Source organism: Oryza sativa, chromosome 6 (genome assembly GCF_034140825.1).
Source record: "Oryza sativa Japonica Group chromosome 6, ASM3414082v1".
Taxonomy (NCBI): domain Eukaryota; kingdom Viridiplantae; phylum Streptophyta; class Magnoliopsida; order Poales; family Poaceae; genus Oryza; species Oryza sativa.
Window position 1 is genome coordinate 12,787,360 of NC_089040.1, and position 19,007 is coordinate 12,806,366.

The 19,007-nt window shown below is 44.9% G+C and overlaps 2 protein-coding genes and 1 long non-coding RNA gene across 4 annotated transcripts; all 3 read left to right on the top strand.

Moving 5' to 3' along the window:
- Window positions 1-1,071: 1,071 nt before the first annotated feature.
- On the top strand, window positions 1,072-3,710 carry LOC4340899 (indole-3-acetate O-methyltransferase 1-like). 2 transcript variants are annotated; one of them, XM_015785391.3, is made up of 3 exons: window positions 1,072-2,027; window positions 2,247-2,672; window positions 2,982-3,710. In XM_015785391.3, the coding sequence occupies exons 1-3, from the start codon at window positions 1,944-1,946 to the stop codon at window positions 3,618-3,620; spliced, it is 1,149 nt and encodes a 382-aa protein (XP_015640877.1). In that variant the 5' UTR covers window positions 1,072-1,943; the 3' UTR covers window positions 3,621-3,710. The 2 variants fall into 2 exon arrangements, with proteins under 2 accessions (XP_015640877.1, XP_015640878.1); XM_015785392.3 differs by having other exon boundaries at window positions 1,766-2,027; window positions 2,242-2,672.
- Window positions 3,711-4,767: 1,057 nt separating this feature from the next.
- Window positions 4,768-6,466, top strand: LOC107277048 (indole-3-acetate O-methyltransferase 1). Its single transcript, XM_026026416.2, has 2 exons — window positions 4,768-4,781; window positions 5,712-6,466. Exons 1-2 carry the CDS (start codon window positions 4,768-4,770, stop codon window positions 6,406-6,408), a joined length of 711 nt encoding a protein of 236 aa, XP_025882201.1. The 3' UTR covers window positions 6,409-6,466.
- A 9,385-nt stretch (window positions 6,467-15,851) lies between these two features.
- On the top strand, window positions 15,852-18,170 carry LOC107281383 (uncharacterized). Its single transcript, XR_001546709.3, has 3 exons — window positions 15,852-17,042; window positions 17,111-17,418; window positions 17,510-18,170. It is a non-coding gene; the product is annotated as an uncharacterized lncRNA (long non-coding RNA).
- The last annotated feature ends 837 nt before the right edge of the window (window positions 18,171-19,007 follow it).

Below are 19,007 nucleotides of genomic sequence, written 5' to 3' on the forward strand. Positions count from 1 at the left end.
ACGAAGGCAATACTAATGCCTCATCATCCATCCAGTGGAGCATTCTCTAGGTATATCTCTATTCTTATCTTTGTGTTAAATATGTTGCTAGATGTTTTTGTACCTGCTAGCATATTCATGTTTAGCACAAGCACTAGATCATTTCTTACTGCGATTGTCACGATTATTATCTTGTTTTTCTGGATTAAAATATGCCAATTTATGACCAAATTTCCAACACTCTTTACTAGTAGTAAAAATCAATCTGAACCGTTAATCTCATTTGATTGAAGGGTTCAGATCTATTTATATTACCACCTCAGTTAGCGGTAGTAGAAACGTGAAGGGGTACTATTGTGATAAAAAAATTAGGGGCACAGGATATAATCGTCATTTAGCAGTGATTAGACTTTTTTTTCCTTTTTTTTTTGGTTTTTTCATGAAATATGAGCGATGCCAGCACAATGAAGGATCATATATTGATGTAGCCAGGGAAAAAAATAAATGATTAAGTAAATTCTAATCATTGTATTAGTAAATTACTCATAATAATTCTGGCAGTACAATATTATCAGTAGAGAGCACTGGTGTATTTTTTTTCTTTTTTTATTAAGATGAAAGCCTCGTCTTGTTTGGTTGCGTGACTTTTCGCACCACGCTCTAGAAGAACCTATTGTCTTGTTCCGCGGCCAAACGTTGGATTATCCAACTTGGATAGTCGCAATCTGCTGTACCTGCACGGTTGTTGCAACGGTGCTACCTTAGTTATTCCAAACAATACGCCTCTTTGGTAAACTTCGAAAGCAATGATGTCACCATCAATTAGCAATTTGCCACTACCATTTTATCGCCAGCGGTAACGTGGAAATCACCATCCGTGGTCACTCGTCCATCTGATGTCACAAACATTTCACTACTAAAAAACACCCATTAACGCCGGTCACAAACAAATTTGCTGCATTCACTAGTACGAAAAGGATTTTTTCATGCGGTCAAACAGGGTTTTTTTCGTGTGGAGAGGTCTTGCCCGTCTACACCCAGGTGTGCATCTTTCTGTGCAGTCGGGTTAAGCGGACCACACGGAAATATCGCTATTTTCGCGTGCAAGTTATGTCGCCCACAAGCAAAAATAAAAAACTGAAAAGAAAATAAAATCAAAAAATCCGAACCCTAATCCTAGAAGGCACCGTCGCTGTCGTCCTCGTCATCATCGCCGCCATCGCTGGATCCGCCGTCGCACACATCCCCCACTACCGGATCCGTGGCCACTATGCGTGGGGAGGGCGGTGCCGCTCCCGGCCGCCTTGTCATCGTCGGCGGCGGCGGAGGCGGCAGATCCAGCCATCACGGCGGCGGAGGACTGTCGTGGGGCCGCTCCCGGCCGCCTCCTCCATCTCCTCCTCATCGGCGGCAGAGGCAGCGCGGATCCTGGCGTCGCGCGCGCTCCCAAGCCGCCTGCCTCCTGCCTCCCGCGCGCCGCGTGCTCCCGGCCCCCGGTATCCAGCCGCGGCGCCGCTCCCCGCCCGCTCCCGGCCGCCACCTCGTCGGTGGCACCGAGAAGGCCGCCTCCCGCGCGCCGCACATTCGGAGTGGTGGAGAAGGAGAGGAGAGGCAGAGAGAATGAGGAGAGAAAGAGAGAGACACGAGTGAATAAAATGAAGAAGGAAGTGAAAAATTTAAAGTGAGTGAGAGGGAAAAGATGGAGGGGTATTTTTCATGCAGATCTTTTGAGGGGTCAGCCACTCTTTCTTCTTTGTCTTTATCAACTCTTACTTCAAAAACCTTTTAATTACAGTTTCATTTCAGACAAAGCAAAAGAGCAGAAATTTTAAGGCCAGGATATTTTTATTTTAATCAAAGACATTAGCAACAAACTGTATCATCAGAGACTAGTATATATATACTAGATATACGCCCCCATCAAATCTACTCCCGTAGTGTTCGCACGGTGGAATCAAGAGAAGATGCAAGCGCAGGACGTGAAGAACGTCTTCTGCATGAAGGGTGGGCAAGGGGAGTCCAGTTACCTCAAAAACAGTAAAGCTCAGGTAACAAATAAAACTAAATTAATTACCTAAATGCCACAACAATTTATTGTAGTTTAAATTCTCCTTATTTACATACGCAAAGAATTGTTGGAGTTCAAATTCAGCATGCAACTTTAGTTTAAAAAAAAAAATCAGCATGCAAGTAGAGGTTATTTATTTTTATAAGCAAGTTCCTTCCCTGTGTTTGATCGATCGAGCGGAACTGGCAACAAAGTGCAGTTGAGAGACCTGCAAATGATGCTGTATGCCCTGGAGGAGACACTGGACAAGATCGCGATCCCTCCCCGCGGGCCGGGGAGGCTTCTGCTGACGGCGGCCGACCTCGGCTGCTCCTGTGGCCGCAGCTCGCTCGTCGTCGCCGATGCGATCGTGCAGCACATGACCAAGCTGTGTCGCGGTCGCGGCAAGCATGTCGACGCCGTCGCGGCTGCTGATCCGGAGTTCTGGTTCTACTTCTCCGACCTCCCGAGCAACGACTTCAACACCCTCTTCAGCCTCCTCCCGCCGCACGCCGCTTCCTCCGGCGACGGCAGTGGGCGGCGCTACTTCGCCGCCGCCGTGCCTGGCTCGTTCCATGACCGTCTGTTCCCGGAGCGATCTATCGACGTGTTCACCTCCACCTTCTGTCTGCACTGGCTCTCTCAGGTATGTACCGCATCAATAAACTCCCTCCGTACCTAAATATTTGATACCGTTGACCTTTTAGTACATGTTTAACCATTTGTCTTATTCAAAAACTTTTGTGAAATATGTAAAACTAGATGTATACATAAAAATATATATTTAACAATGAATCAAATGATAGAAAAAGAATTATTAATTACTTAATTTTTTTAATAAGACGAACGGTAAAACATGTTTAAAAAAGTCAATAGCGTCAAATATTTAGAGACGGAGGGAGTAGATTTCAAGGTGTGTTTTCACCCAATTGAAAGGAGGGGCTTGATTACACAGGTGCCGGACGAAGTCGCTGATACGCGGTCACCGGCTTACAACAAGGGGAAGGTGTTCGTGCAGGGCAGCTCGGAGGAGACCGGCACGGCGTACCGGCGGCAGTTCCAGTCCGACATGGCGCGCTTCCTGCGCTGCCGCGCCGCCGAGCTGAAACCTGGTGGCGCCATGTTCCTAGTCTTCGTTGGCCGCCCGTCGTCCGCCGGCCCCACCGACCAAGGCCGCAGCCTCAACCTGCTGGGCACCATGTTCGAGGAGTCGTGGCGTGACCTCGTCGACGAGGGGTTGATCGACGGCGGGAGGATGGACAGCTTCAACATCCCGTCGTACGCTGCGACGCTGGAGGAGTTCAGGGAGTCCGTCGACGCCGACGGCTCGTTCGCTGTCAACCGGCTGGAGCACGTGATGGGAGGCCGTCTCGCCGTGGACGACGACCCCCACGACGACCGCTGCGCGGTCGGGCGCAGGGTGGCGAACAACCAGCGATCGATCTTCGGGCCGCTCGTCGAAGCGCACATTGGCAGGGCGCTCGCGGACGAGCTGTTCGTCCGGATGGAGAGGCGCGCAGAAGAGCTCTCCGACGAGCTTGTGGACGAGATGGGGGTTCGCTTCCACATCTTGTGCTCGCTTTCACTCGTCTAACGATATTTACGTCGTACAATGTCCTAATAATGAACAAAATATTCAAATTGTGGGCACAATGATTTAAATATATTAATTGTATTTGCTAAATAAGTATGTTTAAAATATAGTCATAAATCGGTATATTTTAATTCAGAAAAACAAGATAATAAATATGACATGCATAGTGGGAAATGATCCAGTGCTAGCGCTAAACATGAATATGATAAGAGCAAGCAAAACATCATCTACAAACATGCTTGACACTAGAAATAGAAATGCTATATACTCGAAGAACGCTCCAGAGTGTGTTGAGGCATTAGTATTGTCTCCGTTGACGTTGACGTTTTCACCGGTACTGCCGTTCCCTCCTCCTGGTGCGCCGTCGTTCACTCTAGTAGCGCCAGTGCCGGTGGAAGCCATCATGATGTAGAATGAAGCAGACCGTCGATGCCGAGGAAGAAGACGTGTTGCAGAGGATGTGGCTGATGCAGAGCCGTTGCACCGCCGGATGCTCCCAAAAAACTTGATCACCCGTCTATCCTTGCAGGTACACAAGTAGATAGAGATTCGGAGGTTTGCTCGTCCCGAGCACCTATGTGCACAGGTGGTCAGAACCAGGAAAACAGTAGCTAGCGCTGGAACAGAAGAACGGAGATTAATGTTATGAGATTGTTGGAATAAATGGGCTAGGCCCAATTTATTCCCAAAAAATCTATTGGCCCATAATTAATGTTACGAGATTTGAATTTAACTGGAGAGATCTCAACTTAAATAGGAAGCTATTAGAGAGCACCTTTTGACCGGTTAAGGTGGTGATGGGACTGCCACACGCGCGAGTCGAGCCGAGCTGAGGCCAAGGCAAGGCGTGGCTGCCTGCTGGTACTGCTCTCTCTCTCTCACACATTATTTTGCAATGGACGGGAATTGAATTTGTAACAGTTGAGAATCAACACCATTACCTCTTCAACAAATGAGAGTATCAATCCCGATTTAATTATTGGATTAACTCTATTGATTGTGTTGGTAACATACATGTTGATTATTCCGGCAACGGGCATATTCCCCTCTCGCGCACTGTATAAACCCATCAAACATGTTGATTACTCCGATAACAGGCAGATTTCCCTCTCGGGCACTATATAAACATATCACGATTACTCCGACAATGAGCAGATCCAGGCAAAGACACATTTCTTGGCTCTGTAACAATGGACAGATTCTCCTCCCGCACACTATATAAACCCATCACCTAGACAGGCAAAGACACATCTCTTGGCTCTGTAATAGAGCTCCCCCTCTCGCACACTATATAAACCCATCACCCCTCTCGCACACTATATAAACCCATCACCTAGACTGGCAAAGACACATATCTTAGCTCTGTAATAGAGCTCCCCCTCTCGCACACTATATAAACCTAGGCAAAGACAGTAAGAGCCACACTATATAAACCCATCACCTAGACAGGCAAAGACATATATCTTGGCTCTTACAGAGCTACTGAAACAATGGGCAGATTCCCCTCTCGCACACTATATAAACCCATCACCTAGACAGGCAAAGACACATCTCTGAGCTCCGTAACAGAGCTCCCCTTCTCGGACACTATATAAACCCATCACCTAGACAGGCAAAGACACCTCTCTCGCACACTATATAAACCCATCACCTAGATAGGCAAAGATACATCTCTTGGCTCTTACAGAGCCACACTATGTAAACCCATCACCTAGTCAGGCAAAGACACATCTTTTGGCTCTTACAGAGCTACTGTAATAATGGGCTGATTCCCCTCTCGCACACTATATAAACCCATCACCTCCACCGTCTCCCTGCACTGGCTCTCTCAGGTATGTACGCATCAATATAGATTTCAAGGTGTGTAATTCACCTACTCCCTCCGTCTCAAAATATAAGTTTTAGAGTTGAACACGTATTATTACTCCCTCCGTGCATGGTTATTAAGAAAATTAGTAGAAGTGAATGATTGAGGATTGTGACTAGATAAGTAGTGAAGGTAGGTGGGAAAAGTAAATGGTGGAGGGTTGTAATTGCTTGGGAAGAGAAAGTTGGTGGAGAAATTGTTATATTTTAGGACAAATCCTGAAGTTTAAAAGTTGTTATATTTTGGGACAAAAGGAAGGGAGTAATTGAAAGGAGGGGCTTGATTACACAGGTGCCGGACAAAGTCGCCGATACGCGGTCGCCGGCTTACAACAAGGGGAAGGTGTTCGTGCAAGGCAGCTCGGAGGAGACCGACACGTCGTACCGGCGGCAGTTCCAGTCAGACATGACGCGCTTCCTGCGCTGCCGCGCCGCCGAGTTGAAACCCGGTCGCGCCTTGTTCCTGGTCTTCATCGGCCGCTCGTCGTCCGCCGGCCCCACCGACCTAGGCCGCAGCTTCAACCTACTGGGCGCCATGTTCGAGGAGTCGTGGCGTGACCTCGTCGACGAGGGGTTGATCGACGGCGGGACGATGGACAGCTTCAACATCCCGTCGTACGCCGCGACGCTGGAGGTGTTCAGGGAGGCCGCCGATGGCTCCTTCGCTGTCAACCGGCTGGAGCACGTCATGGGAAGCCATCTCGCCATGGACGATGACCCCCATGACCGCCGCGTGGTCGGGCGCAGGGTGGCGAACAAGCAGCGATCGATCTTCGGGCCGCTCGTCGAAGCGCACATCGGCAGGGCGCTCGTGGACGAGCTGTTCGTCCGGATGGAGAGTCCCGTAGGAGAGCTCGCCGATGAGCTTGGGGACGAGATGGGGGTCCACTTCCACATCGTGTGCACGCTTTCACTCGTCTGACGATATTTACATTGTACACTGTTCTAATAATGAAAAAATATGCAAATTTTGGGCACAACACGGAATATTAGTTCGAGCGCCGCACAACGCCCTCTCCTTCCGGATTTTCCCTTTTTTACCACCGCACCTTTCCTCCGCATCCCAGCTTTTCTCAGTTCGTTTTTTTCATTTTTTACCACTCCACCTTCCGTGTTTATTTTTTCTCTTTTCCATCTCATCCGTGCTTCATCCATGGACCTAGTAAAATATTAATCATCTATATTTTTCTGTTTTTCGTTCCTTCTATGTAGTTTTTCTGTTTTCTCGTTTTAGTAAAATATTTACCGGTAGTTTTTCTTTCCGAGTTTTCTTTTTCTAGTATCTCCGCACGTTTCAAACGTTTCAAAAGTAACCAATTTACTCCTAGCCTCTCACATTACTCATTCAAAAGTAACAAATTTACTCACATGAATGCGTCCACATCGTATGACGCCATACCTAGATTATCGTAAAAGAATTACTACCAGCTTACAACGCTAGTAATTCTTTTACCAATATTATAAATATTATTTAGATTTCGTGGTCTGTGAGTAAAACAATTACTACCTTCCTCTCAATATAGCCCATGATCTCGTAGCCACCGTGTAGTAATGTGTTTACCGATGTGTTCAATACACATTATAAGAGTAAAAACTGAGATTTCGTGGTCTGCGAGTAGAACAATTACCACCTTCCTCTCGATATAGCCATGAAATCGTAGCCACCCTGTAGTAATATGTTTACTGATGTGTTCAATATACAGTATACGAGTAAAAACTGATACTAAGAGTATTGTTGATCTGTATCACAAAATAGTCGTATGAATGAAAAAATTACAGGCTCAATCACACACAAGCGATAAAATTACTCATAGGTGAATCAAACTAGAAAAGAAAAAAAAATGATTCAGCCAAAAATCCATCTGGTGGCTTTGCTGGATCTTGCTATGAGGATGAAGAGCACGGTCTGTATCTTGTGACTGGTAGTGGAGAGGGCAACCAGGTGGCAAACAATAGTCGACAATAGAATCATGGAAGGATGTAGCGGTGAGGTATAGATATGAGCTCGACGTTGTGCAGTAGCAGCCATCCATCATCTAGCAAGCACGAAAAAAATGCAAAAACATTCTCGTTCATGTCAATACATATGATGAGGAAAAGAAAAATAGCAAACAACCTCCATCACCGGTGGACTCCACCCTATCCTCTGCGGCCAGCCACATGGAGCACGATGTGCAAATGTAGGACCTGTGCAGCCCATCAATTGAGATTAGGTAATATTGGAGATTGCACGTTAATTTGATTTGCAAAAATAATTAGGGCTTCATGCGTGAAGTTGAAGGAGAGTATGCAGATGCAAATCAGAGTGTCATTTCCTTACTTGCTTGTTCTATCAATGTCGCCGACGTGGAGCATCTGCTTGTTGCTGCTACTGGCTCAGGTGAACACCTCTTTGCTGGTTAAGGTGTTGCCTAGCGTCCGGCAGCGAGGCCCGAAGTAGTGCCTTCGCCTTAACCACCGCCGGCCACCGCTCGCTGACCACCGCCATCAACCGCCATGGTGTCGTCCTCCTCCTCCATGATGTGTCGTCGATTTGTGGGCTGGGATGGTGGATCGATTCAGATCCGAAAAAAGAGAGGAAAAAACGGAGTGGGGGCGAGAGTGGTTGGTTGGGTACGGGAAAAATAGAATATATACCAGAAGCAGAGAAGTTGTTTTTATCGAAGTAATCATTTACTCCGATAATGGTGGGAACATGATGCGGGACGTTGGGTGGGATCGGAAGCAGAGGAGTTGTTTTTATAATCGAAGTAAATTACTCGAATAAAGGTGGGTGGTTGAGGCGCGCGATAGGAGTAAATTGTTTACTTCGACAACGGTAGGAGTGGGATGACGTGACGTGGGGGATGGTGGGCTTGGGCTGATGCATGTTTGGCGCTTGGAATATGCGCTCCTAATAGTAGTTCTATATAATAATTCTATTTGCTAAATAAGTCTGTTGGAAATATGGTCATAAATCGGCATATTTTAATTCAGAAAAACAAGATAATAAACATGACATGCAAGTGGGAAGTGATCTAGTGCTAGTGCTAAACATAAATATGCTAAGAGCAAGAAAAAAACATCATCTACAAACATGTTTGACACTAGAAATAGAAATCCTATATACTCGAAGAATACTCCAAAGTATGTTGAGGCATTAGTATTATCTCCGTCGACGTTCTCTCTGGTGCACCGTCATTCACTCCAGTAGCGCCGGTGCCGGTGGCAGCCTTCATGATGTAGAGGAAGAAGATGAAGCAGACCGTCGATGCAGAGGAAGTAGACGTGTTATAGAGGATGTAGCTGATGTAGAGCCATCGCACTGCTGGATGCTCCCACCACCCGCCTACCCTTGCAGGTACACAATTAGATAGAGTTTTGGAGGCCTACTCATCCCGAGTACCTATGCGCACAGGAGGTCAGAACCGGGGAAACAGTAGCTAGCGCAAGAACAGAAGAACAGAGATTAATGTTATGAGACTGTTGGAATAAATGGGATAGGCCAAATTTATTCCCAATAAATTAATTCCATTGGCCCATAATTAATGTTACAAGATTTGAATTTAACTGGAGAGATCTCAACTTAAATAGAGAGTTATTAGAGAGCATCTGTTGACCGGTTAAGGTGGTGGTGGTACTGCCACACGTGCGCGCCGAGCCGGGCTGAGGCCGAGGCAAGGCGTCGCTGGCTGCTGCTACTGCTCTCTCTTTCACACATTATTTTGCAATGGACGGGAATTGAATTTGTAACGGTTGAGAATCAACACCATTACCTCTACAACAAATGAGAGTATCAATCCCGATTTAATTATCAGATTAACTCTGTTGGTTGCTCTGGTAATAGACCTATTGATTACTCTGGCAACGGGTAGATTCCCCTCTCGCACACTGTATAAACCCATCAGACCTGTTGATTACTCCGATAACAGGCATATTTCCCTCTCGCGCACTACATATATCCATCATGATTACTCCGACAATGAGCAGATTACCCTCTCGTGCACTATATAAACCCATTAGACCTGTTGATTACTCCGACAACAGGCAGATTCCCCTCTCGTGCACTATATAAACCCATCACCTAGAGAGGAAAAGACACATCTCTTGGCTTGTAACAGCCCTCCCTCTAAAACCGCATAGCCAGCCCATCTTACGGATGGACCCACTTACGCACACCACTCCAGTTACACTTTCATCCTCGCTTCGTGTAAAAGGGTTAACCTGGAGTGGTATGATTGGAGGAATGATGCCTTGTAAGTTGGTTCCACCCTTACTAAACTAGCAAGGTAGTACTAAACATGCATACACAGCTCTTATGGGCCACACAAGCCATATCCTAATTGGGCTAGGATATCAGAGGCTCTGTCTTCTCTAGCACAATGTTCTTGCTCTGTGGTTCTCTTTTTTTCCTTTGTTCGTATGCTAGCTTATGTTTCCCCGGTTGACAAAAAGCTCGAAACTCGTGGCTCGGATCGGCTCGTAGCAAGCTCGACTCAGATCGATTCGAACTCGTAATCTTAATGAGTCAAGTCGAGTTGAGCTAGACTTTTAGCTCATGAGCTGCTCGTTTAGCTCGTTAGTATAAAATATCACCATATCTTCATGATCGAGCTTACTATTTCTTGACTAGTGCTTAGTCTTTTAGTTACATCAAAACTATTCATATTTAGTGAGTATTATATTAGTTAGTGTTTATTATTATGTTAATACGTAATAAAATTTGAAATTATTAATATGATATTAAAATGTTAACGAGCCTAACAAGCTTAACGAGCTAGCTCGTGAGCCGAGCCGAGCTAGTCTTTTAGCTCGTTAACAATAACGAGCCGAGCCAAGCTTGCTCGTTAAGACAACTAGCCAATCCTTAACGAGCCGAGCTGGCTCGTTATCCACCCCTAGTGCTCAGGACAAGCATGCCTTTGAAACTTCAAATGCTTGTGTACCTGTACGGGTAGACGGGTGATCCAGTTTTTGGGGAGCATCCTCCTACGCGACTGCTTTGCATCGGCTATATCTTCTGCTGTTCTGCATTGGCTACATCCTCTGGTACGTCTACTTCCTCTGCATGAGCTATTTGCAACGTCTACTTCCTCTACATCGCAATGTCTTTCCACTGGCACCGGTGCTATTGGAGCAGAAGATAACAGTTGCGCACCAGGAGGAGGAGGGAACAACAACGTAGGAGAGAACATCAACATCAATAGAGGCAATACTAATGCCTCATCATCCATCCAGTGGAGCGTTCTCTGGGTATATCTCTATTATTATCTTTGCGTTAAATATATTGCTAGATGTTTAATTTTGTACCTCCTAGCATATTCATGTTTAGCGCTAGCCCTAGACCATTTCTTACTGTGATCATCACGATTATAATCTTGTTTTTCTGGATTAAAATATGTCGATTTATGACCAAATTTCCAACACTGTTTATTAGTAGTATAAATCAATCTGAACCGTTAATCTTATTTGATCGAAGGGTTTGGATCTATTTATGCTACCACCTCAGTTAGTGGTACTAGAAACGTGGAGGGGTACTATTGTGAGAAAAAAATTGGGGCGGAGTATATAATCGTCATTTAGCAGTGATTGAATTTTTTTCCTTATTTTTTGGTTTTTTAATGAAATATGAGCGATGTCATCATAATGGATGATCATATATCGATTTAGCCTGGAAAAAATAAATAATAAAGTAACTTCTAAACGTTGTATTAGTAAATTAATTTACTGCTAATAATTCTAATAGTATAAATTATCAGTAGAGAGCACCGGAGTATTTTTTTTCTTTTTTTCTTTACATGAAAGCCTCGTGTTGTTTGGTTCCGTGACTTTTCGCACCACGCTCGAGAGGAACCCATTGTCTTGTTCCGCGGTCAAACGTTGGATTATCCAACTTGGGTAGTAGCAATCTGCTGTACCTGCAGGGTTGTTGCATGCAGCTACCTTTAGTTATTCCAAACAATACGCCTCTTTGGTAAACTTCGAAAGGAATGATGTGACCAACAATTAGCAATTTGCCACTGCCATTTTATCGCCAGCGGTAACGTGGAAATCACCATCCGTACGTGGTCGCCAGGCCATCTGATTTCACAAACATTTGCTGCCCTAAAATAATTTTCCCATGCGGTAAAAAGGATTTTCCATATGGAGGTCTTACCCGTCTACACCCAGGTATCTGTGAAAATAAATATTTGCGTGCGGATGGCCCAACCGCACAAAAAATGCTTCTTCCCGTGCGGTCGGGTTAAGCGAACCGCACGGAAAAATCACTATTTTCGCGTGCGGATGGTTATGTCGCCCGCACGCAAAAATAAAAAACCGAAAAAATATAAAATCATCTTCACCGTCGTCCTCGTCATCGTCGTCGCCATCGCTACATCTGCCGCCGCCCACATCCCCCACCACCAGATTCGCGGTCGCTGCACGTGGGGAGGGCGGCGCTGCTCCCAGCCGGCTCCTCGTCGTCATCGCCTCCTCCTCCTCGTCGGCGGCTGGGGCGGTGCGGATCCAGCTGTCGCGTGCGCTCCTGAGCCGCCCACCTTCGGCCTGCTCCCGGCCAGCCCAGAGCCAGCCGCCTACCACACGCCGCGTGCTCCCCGCCGCCAGTCGCCAGCCGCGGCGCCATCCCCCGCCCGCTCCCGGCCGCCGCCTCCCGTGCACTGCACACTCGGAGTGGTGGAGAAGGAGAGGAGAGGCAGAGAGAGAGAGGAGAGAAAGAGAGAGAGATGAGTGAATAAAAGGAAGAAGGAAGTAAAAAATTTAAAGTGAGTGAGAGGGAAAAAAAAGGAGGGGTATTTTTGAGCGCAGATCTCTTAAGGGGTCCGCCTGCAAAAACAGGGCGGATGTAACGTACAGGCTATGGGGGCCTTGGACCCCAGTCAAAAATTTTAGGGAAAAGTACACCGAAGGTCCCTCAACTTGTCATCGTGATACGAAAACGCCCTCGAACCGCAAAACCAGATATGTTGGGTCCTTTAACTATACAAAACCAGACACCCGAGGTCCTTTGGTGGTTTTGACCCCGGTTTTGGTCTACGTGGCGGCTGAATCAGCGTGGGACCCACGTGGGCCCCACATGTCAGGTCTCCACGTCGCCCTCTCTTTCCCCTCTTATCTCCCTTCCTCCTCTCTCTCTCTCGCTCTCGCTCTCTCGCGCGCATGTGGAACGCCGGGAACCTTCTGCCGCGCCGCCCACAGGAAGAACGGGAACACGAGCGGCGGCGGCAGTGGCGGGCGAGTGCGGTGGACCTCGGCGACGAGCTTGGGAGCCACGTGGCGGAGCTTGGAGAGGTCCGTGACGACGGGCGGACCCCAACGCTGGTGGCGGCGGAACGTGTCAAGGAGGAACCGCATGAGCAGGGAGAGGCAGCGGGCGCCCGCGGTGGCGGAAGGTGAAGGCGGGGAGGAGGAGGAGGAGGGGGGCGCGACGGCCTCGGTTGGGAGGAGTCGGCGGTGGCGCGGAGGTCGGCGAAGACGCCGCCTCGGTTGGGAGGAGGCGGCGGTGGCACGGTGGCCGTCACCCCCGACGGGTCACTCACCGCCTCGCTCTCCCACCCGTCCCGCCTCCATCCGCTCCTGCTCCGCCTCTCCGCGCTGCCCCCGCACGCGCTCCGCCTCCGGATCGATGAGGACTACTCGTCCAACATGCCGGCGCTTCCAGGTTCCCGACGTGGCGATGAGGCGGCGCGTCCGGCCGCTGAGAAGGAAGAAGCGCAGTGGCGGCGCTCGGCTCCTCGCTGTCACCTCCCCAGTCCCATCTTTGGCTGCCGTGGAGCCGGCCACTGCGGCCGCCACCGCCGCAGCCGTCGCCAGCTGTCGTCGCGGCGCTGCCCTCCTCCTCTCCCGCCTCGCCCGCCGAGCTCTGGGCCGGCCACCGCCCTTCACCGCCAGAGTCGCGACCACCGTTGCCTCGCCGGCTCGCCGCGCCGAGCAACGGGAGGAAGAGAGAGACAAGAAAAGAGGGAAACAGAGAAGATGAAGTGTCATACTGACATGTGGGTCTCACGCTAACTCAGCTACCACGTAGGACAAAACCGGGGTCAAAACCGCCGAGGGACCTATTTTGACCGGTTTTATATAGTTAAGGGACCCTATATATCTGGTTTTGCGGTTGGAGGACGATTTTGTATCCGGATGACAAGTGGAGGGACCTTCGGTGTACTTTTTCCAAAATTTTACTCCTTAGGTATATCTCTAGTTATGGCCTATGGGCCCCCACTTCAATTGGGAAGGACCCCACTCCCCTGATTTACGTTCTTTCTATCGCGAGCGCGTGTGTGTTGAGGCGTAGAACGTTCGTTCCCCGTCTCTCGATCCCCAAGTCCAACCGGTAAATCTGCAAATTAGGAACTACTCCAGGAAACGTAAGGCCACCGTCATCGTGCCCCATCTGTTGCGCTTCCCCGCCGCAGGCCACAGTTCGCCTTCTGCCACTTTCTTGATCGCTCATCATCACCGGCGCCTCGACGGCGCACTCCATCCCAAGAAGAGAAGCAGTACATCAGGCCGGCTGTTCTCTGCCTCCCCTGGTACGTACTCATACATATACATATACATACATACATACAACATACATACATACACATATATATATATATATAGGGATAATCAAAATAGAACCACGGTTCACCTGCACCCAGAATCAGAACCGTTCAACCGTTCCAAGATGTGTGCTTCCAAAATGTACCATACTTTCACAAATGGAGAGTTAAAAAAATTAGGGTGGTACAATGCATGTATAACACTCTGACATGGAGCATGTACTTCCTGAGAAATGAGAGAGATGGTAGGTGAGAAGAAGTTGACCACGTCGTGTAGTATTTATTCCTCCATTTAAATATTCTTTCTTTTCTCTTTTCTTGGTATCCATGCGTGGAATGTACCATACATGTCCATTTCGAAAAATACTACTCCCTCCATTCTAAAATATAAAATATAAGACACAAATCACTCTTAACTTAAAAGACAAAAAATAATTATTATCACTTCATAGTTTAGATTACCCTAATAAATATAATGCATGTACCCAATAAAATTAGAGATGTTGATTGTGTAGAATTTAAATAATAAGATTTTAGTGGAAAAGATAATGACATGAATGCATGCACGCACGCTTTATATTATGAAACAACTTTAAAAAATAGTTGTGCATTATATTATGGAATGGAGGGAGTATCATTTTGCAACGTATTTTTTTTTACATCTATTCTGATATTTTCATTGTGCTACATTTTTCGCATCAACAAACTATATTGAACATTATTTTCTCCGTAGATTATTAATAAAATTATATTTTTGAATGTAGCATAAATATGTAAAATAACAATCATGTGTTTTTATTTAATATATGCCTAGTGATATATCATTTTTACAATGCCATTTTTGGACGTCAATTTTGCAACATGATATTTAATTGCCAACAAACTGTAGTATACATTATTTTCTCTGTCGATTATAATAAGATTATATTTTAGAATGTAGCATATATATGAAAAAAAATAACAGTCATGTGTTTTTTTATTTCAATATATGTCAAGTGATATATCATTTTTACAATATCATTTTTGGACATCAGTTTTGCGAAATGACATTTTTGAAATTCCATTTTTGTGCCAATATTGTTTTCGCATGGCGAGTGAAGAATCATTTTGATATATTATATCCCAATAAAACCAAACTTATTAGATTAAATTTTGGAAATACAAAACAAGCTGTTTAGATTAACTCATTAAAATCAACATGCTTAATATCTAATCACGTGGAGTAATTTGAATGCTGCCAATGAATCTAATTAAAAAGAGTCAGTTAACCACTCTCTCCATAGATTACCTAGAGACAGAAATGTGAATACAGATACGCTTTACGTGGATATATTATTTTCGAAGAAACAAGGATACGTGGATACGTCCATATATATAAAAATAAAAAATACACATGATTAAATAAGTGCAAAGTTAGTGTAAAAGAATAGAAAATCAGCACAAATTAGAGTATCGACTGAAGTGGCAGGTTAGTTTGCTGAAGAAAATCAGCACAACAGTGAACAACTGAAAGGTCAAAGCCGGAATTTACTTCTTGTCAGAAAAAAAAAACTCAAAGGCCAAAGCTCTCTCCTCCAACGTCATGAATATATCCACTGACATCAATAGCCACACTAGCAATTGGAGTGTTGAATGCAGCAGTACTACTCAATATTTTATGGTACCTGCTATATGTCAAGCCTATGTAGGAACTCCACCTAGTAGGTACTTCTGATGGTGATTAGTGAACATGATGGAACACGATTGCTCTAGAGCCATGTGTACACGTGTCGACCAGGGGATTGAGGTGCATATGAACCGCGGTTCATATTATCCAACTCATATATATATATATATATACTAGAAAAAAATGCCCGTGCGTTGCAACGGGTAAAAATATTTTTGGATGTCTACATTTTACTCTTTGGTTTTGGACCAAAAGCTCGTTCTTTCGGCTCATTCATTCCTCTCTTTTTTTCAGCCCCAGCCTAGCCAGCTACCTCCCTCTGCTTGGTCGCCTCTCTTTTGACCCAACTCACAAGTCGAGCTGTGTAGGTCCAGCTCGCATACCCGACTATTGTCTTCAACCTCCGAAAGACAGTCTCATATAAGTACGCCAAAACCGATTGTCCCCATCAAATCCGGTCGATTGGTTGAGGGCTTTTGATACACTCGATCTCCTCTTTCCTTTGTATCAAAATTGGAGCGAATCCGCAAAACTCGGAAATAAAAACAGTGACTTTCGAATGGAGATAAAATTTGGTGAACTAAAACAGAACTAAAAGGGAAAATCATAGGGATAATAATAAGGGAATAGTGGGAAATTAATTTTTTAATCAATTCGAGGAGAAAACATATGGGCTGGAAACATATGAAGAGATAGATCTGACTGTGTACTAAAAACTGCAAAAGAAAAATAAAGAGGACAAAAAAGAAAAAAAGAAAAATAGACGGACAGAACAAAACGGAAAAAACGGAAAAAAAAAAAAGAGAAGCGGACAGATAGGAAGGAAATCCGGAAAAAAAAAGAGAACAGCGAAAAAAAAAAGTCGGACGAAAAGAAAGGAAAACAGGAAAAAAGAGAAAATAGCGAAAAAAAAAGAGACGGACGAAACTTTTTACCGGAAGCCTTACGTATTTTTTAATTAGGTATAGATATAGATATAGATAGGAAAATGATTCTATGCTCCTGGGAGTACGTACTCCTGCTATATCCACCGTCGATCCAAAGCATCTCAATGAGCCTGCACGATTTTACTATCGGATCCCATCGAACGAACCCGTTTCAATTTTACGTGAAAAATGAATTCACATATAATCCTTAATTATCCCATACAACTCGGATCTGGAACGAACAGCTTACATAAATCCGGCACCGCCACTACTGGCCTGCCATTTGACATTTCTTGGCGGTGGCAAGATCGACTCCAGATCGTCGTTTCTAGGCGGCGCGCAGCGCACCGGCTCGACGACGGTTGGTCCAATTCAGTGTCCGACAGGGAGAAAGAGGCATCATCATGTACATCCGTTGCACCGATGGGAGACTAAAACGATGCTAGTAAGTCCTCTCTTGTAGATCAATTATTAATCCGCTTGTGATTCTAATCAGATTAATTGCTTGAACAGTTATCCCGTCCTAAACCAAAGCCAGATCAGACGAGGCTTTGCTTGATATGAACGAAATCGGCGGCGGCGGCACGGCGGCAGACTCACGGTGCAACCCATCGTCCATCCAACCGACGACACGATCGTCCCCCAGCGACGTCATTGGCAAGCAGGCGGTGGGCTTTCCGTGATGGCGTCGGTCCATATCCATCGGAAGGCTCGTGCGTATGTCGTATAGGCAGCGACCTCTCATCAGCAGGTCACAACGTCATCCACGGCATTGATGAGGCAAGATTGATGTGGCAGCTAGCCCGATGCTGCACAAAACGGTAGGGATTTTTTTTTATGCATTCTTTCTATGGCAATCCAATTTTATTCTTCTATTAGTTCAATGATTAAGCCTCTCATTGTTGCATGCAGATGGTTGCCAACCGGCGTCAGAACATGTTGACCCCAATGACTCAAATGCTTTCCTCAACCCTGCAACAAGCTAGCGTAGAGGGTCTGCGCCATGGGAAAAAGCCCTTGTTTGGAAACTGTGATTTAGTGGGGAAACTATTCTAATCCCTCGAGGGGATGTTCCCTCGTTTACTCAAAAACCATCTAAACAGTTATGAAAAATTCTGGAAAAATTTAACAACATTCATACAACACATATATATAACTCCACAAAATCTTAAGTCCAAACTCAACTCACACGTCGAGATATAAAAAAGACAAATTCAGCGTATGAATAGTAGCGTACTGTTTATATATAAATTTGTCTTTTTTTTTTCTCGATGTGTAGATCGAATTTGAACATGAATTTTGGTGGACTATTAGGTATCATTATACTCTACATTGTCATTTTTTTCAAAATTTTTCACAACTATTTGCATCGAATTTAGAAGAAAAAGGTATACGAGGGGATGTCCCCTCGAGGGATTAGAATCCACTCCCGATTTAGTGGCATAATTTTGTTTTGAAGTATTCTGAAAGTCGAGTATATTGCTCCGAAAAGAAAACAGAGCTTTGTGCTCCTCGTATTGGATATTCTGTTATACATGAAGTGAATGGGATATACTGCCTGGATTGTATGCTCTGGTTTATAGTCAGCATATGCTTTCGTTTATATCTAGATTAGAATGGCTCATTCAAAGATTTTCTATTCTTCATATTCTCATCTCAATACATGCTGCATCTCAGAGAATTAATGTACCAATACTTTTGCATCTCAGAGAATTAGGAGTATATACTTTACTACTCCTAATTTTAAAATAACATGTTCTTAAAAATGCATATCCTGCCTACTAACTTAGAATTTTATACTGCCACTACCTTAAAAAAAAGAAAAAAAACAGTATATACTGATACTAACTTTAAAAGAAGTATATACTCTGATGTTGACTTAAAAGGTATATACTATTCTAATAATTTAAAAAGGTACATACCACTACAAACTTAAAAAAGGTATATACTGTTCTACTAATTTAAAAAGGTACATACCGCTATTAACTTAAGAAAGGTATATACTGCTCTACTAATTTAAAAAGGTACATACCGCTATTAACTTAAAAAAGGTATATACATACTGCTCTACTAATTTAAAAAGGTATATACTGCTATACTAATTTAGAAAGGTACATACTGTTACTAACTTATAAAAGTATATACCATATATAAAGAAATCAAGTACATACATACTGGATATTACAACAAAAAAAGCATATAGTCCAGCAACATAAAATCTACTACGTACTAGTACATACTAAGTCATACAAAAAAAACAATATATACTGGATCCTGAAAAAAAAAAGACCTATGTTCTTTCAACGCATACCGAATATTATGAAGGAAAAAAAAAAGCACACTGCATACCTAACTACTTTGCATGCAACAGTAATTTTCAAATTAGTAGTTGTATGCATGCATCGATTGT

What these genes read in the sequence shown, in the direction of transcription:
- LOC4340899 (XM_015785391.3), top strand. Translation starts at nt 1,944, where the DNA reads ATGCAAGCGCAGGACGTGAAGAACGTCTTCTGCATGAAGGGTGGGCAA. An exon ending in TCAAAAACAGTAAAGCTCAG is followed by an intron (nt 2,028 to 2,246) that starts GTAACAAATAAA and finishes AACAAAGTGCAG; the next exon opens with TTGAGAGACCTGCAAATGAT. An exon ending in GTCTGCACTGGCTCTCTCAG is followed by an intron (nt 2,673 to 2,981) that starts GTATGTACCGCA and finishes TTGATTACACAG; the next exon opens with GTGCCGGACGAAGTCGCTGA.